General features: G+C 42.4%; 1 protein-coding gene across 4 annotated transcripts in view; it reads left to right on the top strand.

Moving 5' to 3' along the window:
* Positions 1-20,247, top strand: part of LOC123759442 (serine/threonine-protein kinase meng-po) — a 55,533-nt gene that overhangs the window by 20,544 nt on the left and 14,742 nt on the right. For 2 of the 4 annotated variants that reach the window (XM_069335237.1, XM_069335235.1), the window contains exon 2: positions 243-334. In XM_069335237.1, the coding sequence (XP_069191338.1) occupies positions 272-334 (63 nt within the window). In that variant the 5' untranslated portion in view covers positions 243-271. Of the gene's footprint in view, positions 1-242; positions 335-10,357; positions 10,421-11,880; positions 12,152-20,247 lie in introns of those variants that run through there. The other 2 variants (XM_069335233.1, XM_069335234.1) reach the window with 2 other exon arrangements.

The following is a 20,247-nucleotide window of genomic DNA, read 5'->3' as shown; positions in this document are numbered from 1 at the left end:
GGCTTCACTCTTATAGTTCATCCTTTAACTCCTCTCATATTTATGAATGGACTTGCATCCGGAGCTGTTCGCTAGGAACAGATAACGAATAGCAGCAGCGATAGCAACAGTAACACCAGCAGTAATAGTCAACTAAAACTCATCTAGAATCAACTGACAACCAATCAGTAAGTTATAACAGAGGTGCCAGCGAGCCCTCGTCATCTGTGGCACACAATTGACACTTGCGTCTCCCCCAACAGGCACTCGAGCAGCGCGTGACACCGGCGCCATGACGACGCTAGCGAGGAGAAATTCTTCCATACACAAGGTCCGGGAATACCAGCTGGAGAAGGTCAGTTTACTCTCTATGTCCCTCCCTTGTGTGGTGATGTGGCTGAGGATGAGGTTGAGGCAGCATGGTAGGTCAGGTCATGAGGTCAGGAGGGGGGGAGGGGAGGGGTCATGATGAGGTCATAAGCGGAAGCGACGAAAACCAATCAACTAACACCTACGATAATATAAAAAATACCTGACTCATACATCCGAATGACATAATAAATAATTCGGGGGGTAAAATGAAATGTTGTAAACAGTCATCTAAAGTTGGTGTGTATTGTGGGTTTATGTACAGTCAGACCTAAATAGAATTAGGTTGTTTTTGGTCGGGATGATTGTGAGTCCTGGCAGAGCCCGCTGGAAGCCCCTGAAGCAAGTATGTAATTTAGATTACACAGTTCCGTTTTGGGCTCCGTAGTATATATATAAAATAGATTAACATTTTCTAGAAATCGTACAGAGAAGGATAAAGCTAATCTCGGGCATTAACAACCCCCCGTATAAAGATAGAATAAAATAGCTTAATTAACATTGGCAATGTAGACTGAAGTATTCAAATGAATGAGAGGGTCTTACAGAGCGGATATTAACAAGGTGCTAAATATATCCTCACTACGAGGCAATAATTGGTACAAATTGCATAAGTTCCCAGACTGAAAAGACCTGGGTAAATACTGGTTTACAAATAGGCGTGTTTATTTCCGGAACACGTTGCCAGGTGACGCAATGGACGTGCAGCCGCTAGACTGTTCCAGGCGAGGGTAGATAAATACATGAGTGTGGTGGTTATAAACTGCACTCTGAGCCACTCGTGAGTCAATACACCTTGTACAAATACCCATATTTACCTTCAGTAGTTATAATTATATATTTATGATCTTATATTCAAAAGATCATAAATATGATCTTATGTCTCTTAACTGTACAAAACACGAATTATCGTTGACTTAATCAGTCAATCATTTCTCCTTCCCCTTCGTGAAGCCGACGGTTCTTTGCTGTGATGATGGACCGGTTCCAAGCCCCGCTCCACCCTGGCTGGGTTTTGCCGGCGGTGAAAGCTCGGCAGATCTCGCTTCGCTGTTCGGTGAGATTGTAATTTCACTCATATCGGGTGATGTGAACGTTCGCTCTAATGTCCCCTTTGTTGGGGATGGTTGTCCTGGCGTCGTGTTAACTATGTTGCATTGTCCGGTATGCAACGCCCATTGTTGCTTGGCCCCGAGCACGCGGGAGCTGGTGGTGGCCGTGATGGTAACGGTTGTTAGAAGCACGTCTGCCTAGTCCAACGGATTCACGAGAATCACTCAGGATGTGTACTGGTCTTAGCTGCTGTTCCTGTTGTAATGGCAGGGGGGGGGATTTGAATGGTGCAAATATTTCAGAGCATCATTCTTCATTATGGGAGCCATGGCCACAACCCGTGTGTGGGCCTGTGAGCGGCGACAGTAGGGTTGTGTTTGGTGTGAGAAGTTGATTAATTCTTCTTTAGAGTTTCCTGCAGATCATTGAATTTTATTGTATTGTGTTTGATTACCAAAGTACCAAGAACAGAGGAGTCATTCAAGTCTCCTTTTTAACACACTGTGAATAGACGGGTCTGCATTGTTGTGTTAAAATAAATTAGTTAGTAGTTTGTTACAGTTAATTGGTTGACAGTTGAGAAGCGGGTCGAAAGAGCAGAGCTCAGCCCCCGCAAGTACAACTAGGTGAATACAACTAGGTGAATACACACACACAAACATTAAACCCTTCTGAGTAGTGTGATGTATTTCCAGAACAAAGAAAGTCTTTAGAAGGTTAACGTTTGTATGATAACGGCAGTGTGGGATGAAGCATGAGGAGGGAGAGTGGAAGAGGGAAGGAATGAATGGAGAGGAAGAAGGTAGGGTAGAGGAAGAGGGGGATTAACTGTGTCATCCTACGCTGGACGCGTTGTAGTGAACTTATATCCTATATATTCTTATGTTTAGTCCCGATTACCACATTTGAAAATGGGAAGTAAAGCCTTAGCGCTTCCAACCCTTCTCGGGTCCTTTTTCAAACCATGACATGTGTTTTTCGGGTTCTATACTGGTCTTCTGGTATGGTATTTATCATTATTTGACCTAACAACAATGTCGAATAATAAGACTGTAGTTTAGCCCACGTTTTCTGTCACCTTATTAGATTATTAACGTGACAGTCGCTAATATCCTGTCAATTAAGCTGTCGGTGATTGTTATGGTTCGAGAGAGGAATTCATCTCAGCGCTCAAGGGTTTGCTTTTGTTCAAACAGGTGCTTCATCTTAGTGCTCAAGAGTTTGTTATTGTTCAAGCGGGTGCTTCATCTTAGTGCTCAAGGGTTTGTTATTGTTCAAGCGGGTGCTTCATCTTAGTGCTCAAGGGTTCGTTATTGTTCAAGCGGGTGCTTCATCTTAGTGCTCAAGGGCTTACTATGATTCATGCGGGTGCTTCATCTCAGCGCTCAATTTTTACTATGTTTCGAGCGAGTGCTTCGTCTGATTCTGCTGGTTAGCTTATATTTAGCTTCCCTGTATGATTATTTATGGCCCATTAAATAAGGATTGTGAACTGAGTTTGTGTGAGTCATTTTTAACTCTGAAGATCAGGCTGAAGGTTATGTGGATCAGAGAAGAGAGAGAGAGAGAGAGAGAGAGAGAGAGAGAGAGAGAGAGAGAGAGAGAAAGAGAGAGAGAGAGAGAGAGAGAGAGAGAGAGAGAGAGAGAGAGAGAGAGAGAGAGAGAAAGAGAGAGAGAGAGAGAGAGAGAGAGAGAGAGAGAGAGAGAGAAAGAGAGAGAGAGAGAGAGAGAGAGAGAGAGAGAGAGAGAGAGAGAGAAAGAGAGAGAGAGAGAGAGAGAGAGAGAGAGAGAGAGAGAAAGAGAGAGAGAGAGAGAGAGAGAGAGAGAGAGAGAGAGAGAGAGAGAGAGAGAGAGAGAGAGAGAGAAAGAGAGAGAGAGAGAGAGAGAGAGAGAGAGAGAGAGAGAGAGAGAGAGAGAGAGAGAGAAAGAGAGAGAGAGAGAGAGAGAGAGAGAAGAGAGAGAGAGAGAGAGAGAGAGAGAGAGAGAGAGAGAGAGAGAGAGAGAGAAAGAGAGAGAGAGAGAGAGAGAGAGAGAGAGAGAGAAAGAGAGAGAGAGAGAGAGAGAGAGAGAGAGAGAGAGAGAACATACAACAGACAATTAGACGGACCTGTGTCAGGTGAGGCTGGGGAAAGTTAAGTTACTATTTTTGGTGTGAGTTTATATTTGAGTAGCCAAGCTAACTATAGCTGAGAGGAAGAGAAGATGGTGCCTCGGAGAAGAGAAGGATATATATATATATATATATATATATATATATATATATATATATATATATATATATATATATATATATATATATATATATATATATATATATGTCGTACCTAGTAGCCAGAACGCACTTCTCAGCCTATTATGCAAGGCCAGATTTGCCTAATAAGCCAAGTTTTCATGAATTAATTGTTTTTTGACTACCTAACCTATCTAACCTAACCTAACCTAACTTTTTCGGCTACCTAACCTAACCTAACCTATAAAGATAGGTTAGGGTAGATTAGGTAGGGTTGGTTAGGTTCGGTCATATATCTACGTTAATTTTAACTCCAATACAAAAAATTGACCTCATACATAATGAAATGGGTAGCTTTATCATTTCATAAGGAAAAAAATATAAAAAATATATTAATTCAGGAAAACTTGGCTTATTAGGCAAATCGGGCCTTGCATAGTAGGCCGAGAAGTGCATTCTGGCTACTAGGTACGACACATATATATATATATATATATATATATATATATATATATATATATATATATATATATATATATATATATATATATATATATATATATATATATGACATAATGGATGTTGTGGCCTGAATTGTGATTCTCTTACCAGACACTTTTTTTCGTTGTTGGTAAATATAGCCACTACACTTAGGTAGAAGCCGGGTCCCAAGACGTATTCTTATTCTACGCTATTCCTGTCTTGTGACGTCACGTATGTGGCGATAGGGAGAGAGAGAGAGAGAGAGAGAGAGAGAGAGAGAGAGAGAGAGAGAGAGAATAGAGAGTTAAAGTGAGAAAAGTTTTATACAGTGTGAACTTTCTCAGTAAAGAGGCGTCCAAGAGGCGAGACTTTGTGTATACGTTCTGACGACGAGCCGGTCTGCAGGAGGGGAGGTGAGGCTGAAATAGGCACGAAGAATGAAGAGAGTAAATACAAATGAGCGGAGTAAATGACTGCAGAATGAGGTGAGGTACAGAGTAAAAAGGAAGAAAGTACGAGGTGGAGAATTAAAATTATTCAAAAACGTTGCAGAAAATGAGGTGAACTTGGTTGAAGAGGGAAAGAGAGGTATAGAAGACAGAATTGAAGAGAACAGAAGAGAGGATAATCGGTAGGAAAGGAAGAGAACTAAAGAAGATAAACAGAAGCCAAGGGGCACCACTCTCTCTCTCTCTCTCTCTCTCTCTCTCTCTCTCTCTCTCTCTCTCTCTCTCTCTCTCTCTCTCTCTCTCTCTCTCTATCTATCTCTCTCTCTCTCTCTCTATCTCTCTCGTTCCCTTACTTATCCACCCTTTCCTGCCCCACAAGACCTATCAGCGCCGCGACGACAGGTGGACGCAGGTGACTCAGCCAGAGAGAAAATACGTTGACAGCTGCAGAGTCGAAGTGGCGTGTGGCGTCATTGGGTATACAGGAGGTTGGGTAGATGAGGAGGGGAGGTAGAGTACATGAGGTCAGGAGGTAGGGTAGATGAGGACAGGAGATAGGGTAGATGAGGACGGGAGATAGAGTAGATGAGCAGAAGGAGTAGGATAGATAGGTGATCCACGTCATAGTCATGTAAATTAGTATCCACCATATCGTGGAGCAAAATTGCTAACCGCTGTATCTTGGGTCACAAAATAGCTTATATTTTGCTATTCTCCCTTTTATATATATATATATATATATATATATATATATATATATATATATATATATATATATATATATATATATATATATATATATATATATATATATGAATGAAAACTCACACCCCAGAAGTGACTCGAACCCATACTCCCAGAAGCAACGCAACTGGTAACTACAGGGCTCAAATAGCCTCGGCTATCACTTCCTTTTGACGGCCGTGATGGTCAAGCGGATTAAGGCGCCCTGTAGTTACCAGTTGCGTTGCTTCTGGGAGTATGGGTTCGAGTCACTTCTGGGGTGTGAGTTTTCATTCGCATATAGTCCTGGGGACCATTCAGGCTTGTTCGCATTTGTGTTCCTCACGTGTGCCCCAAAGAATGAGGTGATTTGGTGAAATGCTATGCCCAAGATTACCATCCGAGTTGCCGTCGGGGAAGTGGCTCAAATAGCCTCGGCTATCACTTCCTTTTGACGGCCGTGATGGTCAAGCGGATTAAGGCGCCCTGTAGTTACCAGTTGCGTCGCTTCTGGGAGTATGGGTTCGAGTCACTTCTGGGGTGTGAGTTTTCATTCGCATATAGTCCTGGGGACCATTCAGGCTTGTTCGCATATATATATATATATATATGCAATTGACGATCACAAAACACTGATCATTCTATGCGGAAAATCCACAGAGAAATATGAAATGAGGTGAACGTTTCGGCTTTGTTAAAGCCTTTGTCAACACCAGACTGACTGAGTCAGTCAGTCTGGTGTTGACAAAGGCTTTAACAAAGCCGAAACGTTCACCTCATTTCATATTTCTCTGTGGATTTTCCGCATATATATATATATATATATATATATATATATATATATATATATATATATATATATATATATATATATATATATATATATATATATATGGGGGTGGTAGTGGAGAAGATAATATTAGTGTTCAGTGAGAAACCACAAGGTCTCCTCTGAATACTTTTTATATTCTTCTCCGAGGCTATGGGTCCCCACATTGGCACCAGAGGTGGTACCCTCACAAATTTAAAAAAAAAATATATATATAAATATATATATATATATATATATATATATATATATATATATATATATATATATATATATATATAGAAGAGAGTACCACCTCTGGCTGGAAGAAGGGGGGACCCTTAGCCTCGGAGTAAAGCACAATAACTCATAGATTTATAATTCTGGCACGAATCTTTTCGATATTTCTTATGGTTTTCTTCAATAAAGCAGGAAGTCAAAAAATTACCTCTCCAAAGTTCATTTTTAATTTTTATTGAGTCTGACGCCTAGTGACGCGTTTCGTAAGGTCACTCCTCACATTCTCAAAGACAAATTCTACAGTGCTTAGCTATAAGCTATATCCTACCGTGGATATAATTATGATTATATCCTCTTATGGTGAAGTGGTTAGATAACATATGGATGAAAGGTAACGTATGGATCAATGACATTACACAGGGGATATTGATAAGGTATTAAATGTATCAACATCGAGTGTTGACATGTTGGCAACTTATGTTCTTCTGACTGCTTCCGTTCCTGTTGCAGGGTCATTCGGTCCTGCATCTGCATTGGCCCGGGGTCTTGAAGTGAGTGGAGTGTAATTGAGCATTAGCTTGTTATTGATTGCTGGTCTAGATTTCTTGATATGCAGCGCCTCACTGATGTCTAATCTTCTATTCTCATTGTAGTCTAATCTTGACAATAGAAGATTAGACATCAGTGGATTGCATGAGAGATGAGTAGCTCGTAAAATGAGGGGGTGGCCTTATTGACATGGATATATTTTGCTGGTATTGGTGCCGACTCCCACATACTGATATAGAAACTTTTATGAGAGTATTCACTCATTTATGAGTGTATTTATGAGTGTATTCACTCATTTATGAGTGTATTTATGAGTGTATTCACTCATTTATGAGTGTATTCACTCACTTATGATTGTATTCACTCATTTATGATTGTATTCACTCATTTACGAGTGTATTCATTTATAAGGATAATCATTTCTGTGATTACTCATTTAAGAGAGGCTGGGTACTCATTTATGAAGATAGTGAGTCGTGCGTGAAAGTCCTCACGCATTAATTAGCACATTAGCAGATGAGGGAAAGTCTGATTCCTCGATGAGTACAAAACGGACTCCAGCGAGTGTAAAGTTGAGTGCCATGGCCCCCTGGTGGCATGAGGGAGAGTTAGGTTTCGGGAGTGGCCCGGTGCCAACACCCGCTGACAACACCCCACTCCCCCATTCTGACACCGTTGTCATCTTTTATCGTATTCGTGTGCATGCTGTCAACGTACCCTGGCAACTTGCTGTCAACGTACCCTGACAATATGCTGTCAACATATACTGACAACATTCTGTTAACATACCCTGACAACATGCTATCAGCATACCCTGGTAACATGCTGTCAACATATACTGACAACATTCTGTCAGCATACCCTGGCAACATGCTGTCAGTATATCCCTGGCAACATGCTGTTAGCATATCCTAGCAACATGCTTTCAGCCTACCCTGGCGTCATGCTGTCAACATACCCTAGTAACATGCTGGCAACATACCCTAGCAACATGCTGGCAACATACCCTAGCAACATGCTGTCAGCATCCGATACTGAAAGTTTTCTCGAGGCAAAGAGATACAGAATAGAACACGTGAGAGATATGAACAGGCATATCTAACAATCTGGTTGATTGTTAATACAGAGATTTTGTTAATTGTTAATGCAAAAATAAGCGGCACGCATTGTGGAGTCTTTTATATATGACAACATACAAGGCCTAAAGTCAAAATCGAGAAATAAAGTTATGATCAAAAATGGCCTAATGAAGTCGAATTCAATATTTGGAGCATTTACAGAAACTCATTCGAAAGCTTACATGGACAATGAAATCTGGATTACAAAACATAGATAATATTGATTACAGATTATATTGATTACATAGATTACAGATAATATTGAGTAAATAGGTCAAATGAAGAAGTAGGTATGTATATTGAAGATAAACGTATGTAAACAGCTCATAAACCAAGGAGTTTTTTGAGTTTAAGGCACCATCCTTGTAGAGTTGTAGAGTCACTATCCTCTACAACGCTGCCTAAGAACGCAGATAGCATTTTAGAGTTTCAAGACTGATTTGTAAGCATGTGTGGTGAGGGGGCTCCAGTCAGTCTTATGCTGAATGGGGTGGGGGGGAGGTCTTCGGTCCTAGCTCTTCATTAACCACAATCCTGGTTCCCATGCCTGGCGCGTGGTTGAATGGTGCTTAGAACACCATTTGGAATGCCTCAGAGCTCTCAAAATGTATTCTCTAGAGAGGAGAGGAGAGATGTATCACATAACACACACACACACACACACACACACACACACACACACACACACACACACACACACACACACACACACACACACACACACACACACACACACATATATATATATATATATATATATATATATATATATATATATATATATATATATATATGGAAGATAATGGAAGGTCAGGTGACAAATTTGAACAGCACAAAAATAACAACATAATTGAGCGAAAGATATGGTAAAAAATGTAGAACAGACCCACTGAATAATAGAAGTGTCAAAAGCACAATTAGAAAGCATTGCATAAACATGAGAGGTCAACGGCTATTTAATATCCTTCCAGCAAGCCTAAGAAATATTGCCGGTACAAAAGTTGACATGTTCAAGACGAAATCAGAAAAGTTCATGTAAGAACTGCTGGACCAGCCGGGTTGTAGTTTAAATGTGAGCCTGCGGGCTGCTCAAAGAAGAAGTCTATTGAAGCAAGTTCTCACAAGACAAGCGTGGCCCCCGGGCCGGGCTTGGGGAAATAGAAGAACTCCCAGAACTCGACTCCAGGTATACCGCAGTTAACACATTCTGCAAACTTGTTGTCAATACACGCTGCCAACAGTGGTAACACTCCCTTCTGGCGCTTGGTTCTCCCACCTACACCACCAAATCACATCAATCAAATAGCCACAACACCTACTCCCTTCCCCCCCCTACACACACACACATACACAAACATACACACACACACACACACACATACACACACACACATCATCATCATCATCACTGTAAAACTTTACGTACACACATCCATCATATATAATATAGAGGGTCATGTGTGTTTAGACCCCCACCTAAGTGGTACAGAGGGTCTTATATGTGTGTTTAGACCCCCCACCTATGTGGTACAGAGGGTCATATATGTGTGTTTAGACCCCCCCCCCCCACCTATGTGGTACAGAGGGTCATATATGTGTGTATATGATACCATTTATTCCTCATGCACAATGACGTGTTTTTACATCGTCAACAAAATTAGCGTTGTAAGACGAGAGAATGTAAACTTTGACTCAGGTAAAATAAACTGAGCCTCGGGGAGTAAATATTGGCTACGGGGGCTGACCCCCCCCCCTCTCACCCCCCCCCCCCCCTGGACCTTTCTTTCCCCCACCCGTCACCTCCTGGACCTTTCTTTTTCCCCACCCGTCACCTCCTGGACCTTTCTTTCCCCCACTGTCACCTCCTGGACTTTTCTTTCCCCCACCTGTCCCCTCCGGACCTTTCTTTCCCTCCACCCGTCACCCCCCTGGACCTTTCTTTCCTTCCCCCCCCATCACTGGACCTTTCTCTCACACCCAGACCTCTCTCACTCTCCCTTCATTCCCTGACCTTCCTGCGGCTTCCCTCTCACCCCTGATCTTTCTTTCTCCCCCCCCCCTCTAACCCCTCCCCCCAATACCTCTCCTGTTCTCCCTCTCACCCCCTCTCCCTCCTCTCTCTTCCTCTTCCTCCTTCACCTTAAAGCAAAAATATAAATATCTTGTGTTTTGGCTATTGTACACATTCCTCTCCCGACCTCCAATATTGCCAAGCTTGGGAGGTCGAGGAAGGGGGGGGGGACACTGCGCATGCTCTGTCAATCCACCAATCACACAACAGCTACATCACTCAACTTGACCAATCCGCTGTCAGAGATATTTTGAGGTTGGTAACTTTTTGGGATATTAGTATGACTTTAGATCCGATGAGGTCCTCAGTGCGTCGGATGGCATAGTGGCGCTGTCGCGGTACAGAATGGTGTTCACAATAGTTTGGTTTATCACTACTGCTCCAGCGTGGTTAGATCGTTAGTCAGAAGAAGACCCTTACATCTGCTGACTAACATCACGTCAGTGATGTAGCAGCCTCTCGACATCCACTCCCTGTGTCCTGAAAATAATCTTTATTTGTTCTTAAACCAGGAAATGTCTTAAAAAGTGAATAGTCTTGGAAACTGGATCTGGAAACAGATCCAGTTTCTGGAATCGAGTTAAATGGTATTTGACCAAATGGGACGTGTGAGTGGTGTTCTAGGAAGATGTAGGCTGTAACTAGCCTCGATCCTCATAACTACCGTACCTTACGGTAGTTAAGTGTTGCTGGCTGGGAGGAGGACACCCAAAGGACTAGATCCTCAGGGTGACCTTAGCAGGCAACTATACAGGTAGTCTCCCAGGGACAGTCAGCAAGAAATGTGTGGAGATCGTGTTTATAGTGAATCCAGAAACTACACCTGGATGTATATCATGTGGAATCCTCCCGGTCAGAGGGAGCCGGTCGGCCGAGCGGACAGCACGCTGGACTTGTGATCCTGTGGTCCTGGGTTCGATCCCAGGCGCCGGCGAGAAACAATGGGCAGAGTTTCTTTCACCCTATGCCCCTGTTACCTAGCAGTAAAATAGGTACCTGGGTGTTAGTCAGCTGTCACGGGCTGCTTCCTGGGGGTGGAGGCCTGGTCGAGGACCGGGCCGCGGGGACACTAAAAAGCCCCGAAATCATCTCAAGATAACCTATAACCTCCCCTCAGCATCGCTGATATTGCAAAGCTTGTCCCTGCAGTCACCAACAGAAGGCCGCTCTCCAGGGCTCCGAGCGACCATGGTGTGGACACCGGTCATCCCCGGGGCGTGTAGTGCTGGTCGTGGGGGGGCGTGCTTGTTAAGGAGCCTGGGTTTGTGAGTGGTGATGGTTGTGAGCCGTAGAGATCGTTGTGTTGTCGGGGTTGGTGTGTAGTGACGAGGGTGTATACAGAAGATATGCATTGTTGATGGCCGTGTCGGGGTCCCGGTAGTCCTGGAGGTTGGAGGTCCCGGAAGCCCTGTATGTTGGCGTCCCGGTAGCCATTGTCCCTGTAGTCCTACATGTTTGGGTACTCGGTAGCCCTGGAGGTCCCGGTAGCCTTAGAGGTTGGAGTTCCGGTAGCTCTGGATGTTGTTGGGTCCCGGTAGCTCTGGATGTTGGGGTCTCGGTAGCTCTGGATGTTGGGGGTCCCGGTAGCTCTGGATGTTGGGGTCCCGGTAGCTCTGGATGTTGGGGGTCCCGGTAGCTCTGGATGTTGGGGTCCCGGTAGCTCTGGATGTTGGGGGTCCCGGTAGCCCTGGACATTGGTGTCCCAGTAGCCCACTAGGTTAGGAGTCCCGGTAGCCCTAAATGTGAGTGTAATATGAAAGGGATTACAAGCGACAGGTCGAAGCATAAATATTGTTTTTATTTCTAAGAGAGGAAGGGAAAACTACAATAGTACAGTGCAAGAGCAATACAGTGCATAAGCAGTGCCATTCAGAACAATACAATACGGCGCTTCGATCCAAGGAATTCAGTGACCAGGTGGTATATACGACGGGTGGACCATGAGGCGCTAGGGGGCCACCCATGGCCCTGACCTGGGCGACGATGAACCCATGGTGTCTCCTTCGGCGCAGAGGTCGACAGACGAAGCGCAGGTCCGCCCCCACCCCTACCTTGCCCACCGCAACGCTCAGCAAGAAGGTAGGACGTAGCCAGGCTTAGATGAGGTAGACGGCTAGTGGTGCCATCTATGGGCAGCAACTATCATACGAGCAGTTCATGTTATGTATTTGATGATTTACTTGTTGAGAGAATATGTTTTCAATACAGGGAAGGCGACGAAAAATATGTTCGCGAGGTTGACACAGCCAGAGTGATGTTGTAATATGTCTTCGGGTTGAACTAGAAGTTGAGTCAGGATCTTGAGAGTATTCGCCTTATGTATGGCAGAAAAGATTCGACATCTCTCCAGTGCTGTATACTACTGACGCGTCAGATGATATCTAAAGTCAGACAGGTCGAGGGTGAACCTGAGGGACCTTTTTGCCGTCCTCACCTTTGTACAGAGATCGTGAAAGGATCGAGGTCAAAGAAGAGATGGTGAATACTCAAGGTACAAGCTAACTTGTGCTTCATGTAAGCTTTTATAGCCACAGTTCTCGAGCCAGTATATGCTCAAAGGAAATATTTATGTAATTTTTGATCAATGAACCTCGTAGCAGTCAGCATCTCTACTTTTGTTTATGGTAAGATTAGAGTACCATTATGAACTTTAAATATGATTTTGAGAGCCGATGGGTAGCAAGCAACCATTCAATAAAAAGTAAATAAGTATACTTCACATCCTCCTTCTGTTCATCATCCTTCTGTCCATCCTCCTCCTCTTAAGCTCTCCATCTCTCTCCACCACTTCGTCTCTCTTCTCCTTCCCGCTATATCCTCTCCCGCTCACAATTCTGGAGAATTTCATCTAAAAATAGCGCAGTAAACCTGCTTGACCTGGCTTAGCGTATTCATGACCCCCACCACCCACCCCTCCCCCCCCCCCTCCCTTCATCTCCTCGACATGGCCACATAGGTTCTCAGGAGCCTCAGGAGCCTCAGGAGCCTCAGGAGCCTGCAAGTCGAGTCTCTCCAGCGACTGTCCGTAGAATTATGGGTTCTCTCAGTTCGTATTTGCTCTTTTTTTTTAATTTCTATTTCCGTACGAGGTTTTGGAATGGGTGAATGTATTTGAGTGTGTCTGTGTGCGAATGTGTGTGTGTGTATTTAAGTGTGCCTATGAATCTATGCACGTGTAAGTGTGAATATCCGTGTGAATGTGTGTATTTACTTTGTTTTGCCTGCAGTATAGCAGTATAGAGCTTTTGGACCCCGCCTTTCTAACAATTGGCTGTATAGTGTTCTGACTCCCGACGTAATTTTCTCATATCTACTACATATATTTATCTCTCTCTCTCTCTCTCTCTCTCTCTCTCTCTCTCTCTCTCTCTCTCTCTCTCTCTCTCTCTCAAACACACACACACACACACACACACACACACACACACACACACACCTAGGATGCAGCCCATAGCAGCTATTTAACTCCCAGATACATATTTACTGGTAGTTGAACAGAATCATCAGGTAAGGGAAACTCTGCTCATTTGCATCTGCCTCAGCCGGGAATGAAACCCGGGCCCCTTTGGACTACTACTCCCGAGCACTGTTCACTCGGCCGTGAGTATCTGTGTGTGAATGCATATATGAATATGAGAGAGCGTGTGTAGTTACATAGCGATACTCAGCTACCTGTCTTCAAAAGGGTTAAGCTTAAGCTCTTGGGTCGATTCTATCTGTCATTTGGACACTTATCATATATTGATCTGAAGCTGTAGATGAAGTCTACATTCTTTTTACTCATTTCTGTAACACCAACATTTGTTTAAAGTAGATGTGGCATCCTCGCGTACCACCCCATGGTAATCTGTCCTTGCCTACCCTGTGTATTCCCTCTGAGTATTTGAGTAGTCGGGGGAACACTTTGTCTCTAAATTTGAGAGACAAAGTGTTTTACATTGCGAGAGAACGAAAAAATTGTATATAAAATGAAATAATATATATGAACTGGGAGAAAATCAGAACATAACAGAACAGAACAGCACAGATATTTCGTCCGAGCGACAAAATGGAGTACTATTATTAATGAAGACTTGGTTATTTAACCGCGATTGGAGTTATATAATTATAATAATAATAATAATAATAATAATAATAATAATAATATTATTATTATTATTATTATTATTATTATTATTATTATTATTATTTCACAGATAAAATCACATTATCGTGATATATCAATGAGAATTCTTTATATCAATTATTTTGACCATGTCGTGGCGTAGTCGTCTAGCGCGTGCGTCTGGGAACACCCAGCGCATAGGTTCGAACCCTCATCACGGCTCCTGTGGATTTTCTCATTGATATATCACGATAACGTGATTTCTCTGTGAATTGAAAGAGGGCTTCAAGTGTACATGTGACAGAATCCAAATGGGTCAGAAACGTTATCATCAGTCGACTGAATGGCAAAAAGTGAGACCCAAGAGCTGAAGTTCAACCCACCTCTGACGCAGCTAGATAAGTGCATCTTCATTCTTAACGTTGCCTCTCATCCTACACCCCATTCTCCCGAGTGTTACCAACGTCACTTAACTGATGTATTATAATGCCCGAGCCAACCTACACGAGGACCCACAAACAGAAAACGGGACATAACGTCAATTTCGCGAGCCATTACCATTTTTAGTACGTCAGTTTTTGGCCTTAGGGGAATTATACGTCGAAATGTGTTTTACTATTCAGGAGAACGTGTTGCATCTTAAATACACAGATTTTCGCAGAATAAATACGCAGATTTTCTCAGCTTTAAGAGAAAATTGCATTTCTTCAGGGGGTGTCTCAAGCATATATTAATGATGTACTTGGTTATTAAAATGTAGTTTACTTTGGTAAACTACACCATCACTAGCAGTGAGTGTGGAGAGTAAACCGCAAGAGTTGTTGACCAGTGGGAGAGAAAATCCCTGTAAAGAGTAAGTTTACTGAAGCACAGCATAATCGCGGGTCTACAGGGAAGATGGATGGAGTTGGTTCAAAAACCTACGTTACCGTTATTCTTTTAAGAAACCTAATCGACCCTACCCTAGTCTATCCTACCCTACCCTACCCTACCCTACCCTACCCTACCCTACATAACCCTAACCTTACCTTACCTTCACTTTGAAGTGTTATGGATATATATTTTTAGGATTGTACAACCTAAGGGAAACAGGATACAAGAGATACTAAGTGATACTTAAATCCCCATCACGCAGGATGCTTAGTCATACAAGGACATGCAATCAGTAGCCTGCTCTGGGAAACTTTGGTGCATTATGAGGATATCCTCAAGAACACAAGAGTTAATAAAGTAATTTCAAAGCTCCAGGTAGTTCATACCGGCAGGCCTGAAGCGTTTAACATTATTGAATATCCAGTATAATGACTGGATATTCAATAATGTCATACAGTATGTGAAATAATGACTCATTTCCTGATGACAGAGTTGCACCTGGAGTGGTCAGGTTTGGGAGATCCGTTATCAGAAGCCACCTGCCACAGGTAACGGTAACCCAACCTGACCCTGGCAACTACTGTGTCGCACAGTCTGCTGAACGTTTTGTGCTGCTCGTGTAATGTGGTGGCTGTTGTGTCCAAATTTTGGTCCCGTGAGAATGAAATGCTAAAATTGTTCGGTTTGGAGGACTTTGCTATCTCTCATATGTCGAGAAGAAAATCTATGGGTCTGGCATTTTTTCTTTTGAAGTTTTATAGGTTTTGTAGACAAAAGATTAAATGTACTGTGTTCTAGAAGAAGGGCTTGATTTTACACGTTGTTGTTTGTAAGGTATCACTGCAAGCAATCAATATTACCACTGAAATCAACTGTAATTTTTATTTTCATGCACAAAATGCTTTTCTGAGATGCATGTATGCTACACAACAGCAAACGGCTTGATATATTTTAGCTAATATGCATGCAAATAGGCGAAGAATACATAGAGTGCAAGTGATTAATTAAATTCTAAGTCAACTTCCAAGACATTCTATTAGTTTAATGTATATATTCTAAATGAGAGTGCTGGTGTCAACCTGAAGCACGTTTTAGAGTTCACAGGTATTGTTGAAGTACACACTTGGTTTAAAACATGTCTGTATTTCGTGCAATACTATATATTAAATATATGGTGTAAAGCAGACATGCTACTTCGTGAGCTTGTCAAATGCATCTGTATTCATTTGGCCCAAATATCCACTACAGCCCGGTTGGTCCGACACTCCTTGGAGAAAATTATCTAGTTTTCTCTTGAAGATATCCACGGTTGTTCCGGCAATATTTCTTATACTTGCTGTGAGGATGTTGAACAACCGTGGACCTCTGATGTTTATACAGTGTTCTCTGATTGTGCCTATGGCACCCCGGCTCTTCACTGGTTCCATTCTGCCTTTTTTTCCATATCGTTCACTCCACTATGTTGTTATTTTACTGTGTAGATTTGGGACCTGGCCCTCGAGTATTTTCCACGTGTATATTATTTGATATCTTTCTCGTCTCCTTTCTAGTGAGTACATTTGGAGAGCATTGAGATGATTCCAGTAATTTAGGTGAAATTAGATGAAAGAAAATGTGCCTAACCATTTCTGTCCCGCCCAATATTCGAACCCGGAATTCTCGATTGTGCATCGAGTATGAACCTGACTGTACCACCGGGACCCTAATCACAAATCACTGTGGGACAGAGTACTATAGTTGTTGGATGTGTAGTCTACTTATTAAACATCTTTTGTACTTCCTCCCATGTTATTCTCTCTCCACTAAATGTGTTGTATACTCTTCACAAGAAGTGATGTAATGGTGATTGTTATGCTTACATTGCTGATGGATTAACAGAACCAAGGATTAACAAGCTGATGGACCAGGCTGATGAATTAACTTACAAGGAGGGAGGGACCTCGTAGCCTGGTGGATAGCGCGCAGGACTCGTAATTCTGTGGCGCGGGTTCGATTCCCGCACGAGGCAGAAACAAATGGGCAAAAGTTTCTTTCACCCTGAACGTCCCTGTTACCTAGCAGTAAATAGGTACCTGGGAGTTAGTCAGCTGTCACGGGCTGCTTCTTGGGGGTGGAGGCCTGGTCGAGGACCGGGCCGCGGGGACACTAAAGCCCCGAAATCATCTCAAGATAACCTCAAGAAGATACAAGGATTAACAGAACCAAGCAGGAAAAAGACCACAATGGAGCTTGAGGATAGCGAGCCATCAAAAGAGAGAGACAATATGACATAAACTTCCAACTGTCAATAACATGCTAAACAAATTCCAGAAGTGAGAATCCCCAGACATTATCTTTTGAAGAGCTGCTGACATTTGCTAATGACAGTTCCAAACATGGAAATACTGAATACAGTGGTCTTGCCAAAGGACTTGGAAAACCTAACAGCTAGCAAGGCTTTCTTTCATGGATCATGCGCTCGGAATTACACAACGACCCCCTCATCCCCTCTCCTGTACATACTGTATGATGGTTTCGGATCTAAACAAGAGAACTAGCACTGAACACTCTACGGTGCTGCCCACCCACATTTCATAACCAGTCCTCGTAAATAATACATATACAGAGGTAGATTCAGAAAATGATATATATATATATATATATATATATATATATATATATATATATATATATATATATATATATATATATATATATATATATATATATATATATATGTAGATTCGTAAAAAAAGGTTGATATGTTTATTCCTAACGAATAATAATTCTTGGAATAGAGTTAGATTCTAGGAAAAAATTTAAATTTCTGCCATGTTGGTAGATTTCTAGCATAGAGGTAGATTCTTAGCGTGATGTTTGTAGGTGTAGTGATCATGACGTTGACAGGTTTGGCGATCATGACATTGATAGGTGTGGTGATCATGACGTTGACAGGTGTAGCGATAATGACGTTGACAGGTGTAGCGATAATGACGTTGACAGGTTTGGCGATCATGACGTTGACAGGTGTGCCAGCAGGCGACTCTGTGAACGGAGGAATGGTGGCGGGCGCTCCTGGGAGCTGTGTGGGCGGCTGCCAGGCAATTCTGGCTGAAGAGCGGGTGTGTGGGAGGGCCTGACTCACACACACACACACACACACACACACACACACACACACACACACACACACACACACACACACACACACACACACACACTCACAGTATCCAAATGAGCCACAGAGACATTAGAAAGAACTTTTTCAGTGTCCGAGTAGTTAGTAAATGAAATGCACTAGGAAGTGATGTGGTGGAGGCTGACTCCATACACAGTTTCAAATGTAGATATGATAGAGCCCAGTAGGCTCAGGAATCTGTACACCAGTTGATTGACAGTTGAGAGGTGGGGCCAAAGAGCTAAAACTCAACCCCTGCAAGCACAACTAGGTGAGTACAAGTAGGGGAGTACATACTCACACACTCAATAAATGTAAATTAATGAAACTAGGCGGAGGGAGAAGGAGGCCAGACACAGGGTACCGAATGGGAGCCAAAGACCTCCATGAAACGGACAGAGAGAAGGATCTGGGAGTTGATATCACACCGAACCTGTCTCCTGAAGCCCACATCAAAATGATATCATCAGCAGCGTATGCGGCTCAAGTTCATATAATGAACTGCTCCCTATGCTATTTTTTGCCAAGTTTTATTTGGCCATAAATTATTTTTCACGTACAGAATACGTCAGTGAAAAGTGCACCAGATATTTCATAACAACAGTTTTGGGTTAATAGCGGTAAAACAAATCCAATATCTTGTTTTTTTTAAATTGTTTTAAAATGAATTGTTTTTAAAGCTGGATTATTATACTCTGGAAGCACACAACCTTATTTGTATTATGTTTGTGTGTTTACTTCTTGTGACTGTGTTTACTTCCTGTGACTGTGTTTACTTCCTGTGACTGTGTTTACTTCCTGTGAGTTGTGTTTACTTCCTGTGACTGTGTTTACTTCCTGTGACTGTGTTTACTTCCTGTGACTGTGTTTACTTCCTGTGACTGTGTTTACTTCCTGTGAGTTGTGTTTACTTCCTGTGACTGTGTTTACTTCCTGTGACTGTGTTTACTTCCTGTTACTGTGTTTACTTCCTGTGAGTTGTGTTTACTTCCTGTGACTGTGTTTACTTCCTGTGACTGTGTTTACTTCCTGTTACTGTGTTTACTTCCTGTGACTGTGTTTACTTCCTGTGACTGTGTTTACTTCCTGTGATTGTGTTTACTTCCTGTTACTGTGTTTACTTCCTGTGACTGTGTTTACTTCCTGTGACTGTGTTTACTTCCTGTGACTGTGTTTACTTCCTGTGACTGTGTTTACTTCCTGTGAGTTGTGTTTACTTCCTGTGACTGTGTTTACTTCCTGTGAGTTGTGTTTACTTCCTGTGACTGTGTTTACTTCCTGTGACTGTGTTTACTTCCTGTTACTGTGTTTACTTCCTGTGACTGTGTTTACTTCCTGTGACTGTGTTTACTTCCTGTAACTGTGTTTACTTCCTGTGACTGTGCTGGAAGACTCCCTCGAGCACAAAACACTATGTTCCATAAAGCTCTGATGATCAATGATCTTTGATATGCAATATCGGTTATTTCTGCGATATTGCTTTCCAATATTATTCTCATTTAGCCGAGACATAAATCTCTCTTCCATTATTCCATTAATTAGTTTTACATTTTCCTAATGAGGAAAGTCTCAAGTGTGAATAAGCACTTAGAGTTTAGATACGACGATGTGAACGTTCTTCACTAAATTCTGGAAAATGAGTTAAAAAAAATCAGCTGGAATGGTGATCTTTGTCTTACGTTAAATGCTCTAGTATCAAAAGTTTATATTATAATGCCCTAAGAAATATACTTACCGGACGTGTGAACGATATTTTAATTTATATATGATCTTCATTGCTTCTGGACTGGATACATTGTCAAACTTCAGACACAGCCGAAGCAATCTTAGTTCACATATTTAAACGCATAATCATTAGAGAAGAATAATACTTCCCTACATTACCTACATAGTCCTGATGGTAGCCAAGCAACCCATTGGATTACTTATAATTTCTCGCACTCAGTTTCCGGGATAGTTTTACTGTCCATTGAATTGCGGTAAGAAGATGAAATATGTGGTTTGTTATCGGTCAGAAGCCGGCTGATGCGTGGGCGACCG

Source organism: Procambarus clarkii, chromosome 32, assembly GCF_040958095.1.
Source record: "Procambarus clarkii isolate CNS0578487 chromosome 32, FALCON_Pclarkii_2.0, whole genome shotgun sequence".
In the NCBI taxonomy this organism is placed as follows: Eukaryota; Metazoa; Arthropoda; class Malacostraca; order Decapoda; family Cambaridae; genus Procambarus; species Procambarus clarkii.
The sequence above is the reverse complement of the archived record's forward strand: the minus strand, read 5'-3'. Positions and strand labels throughout refer to the sequence as shown.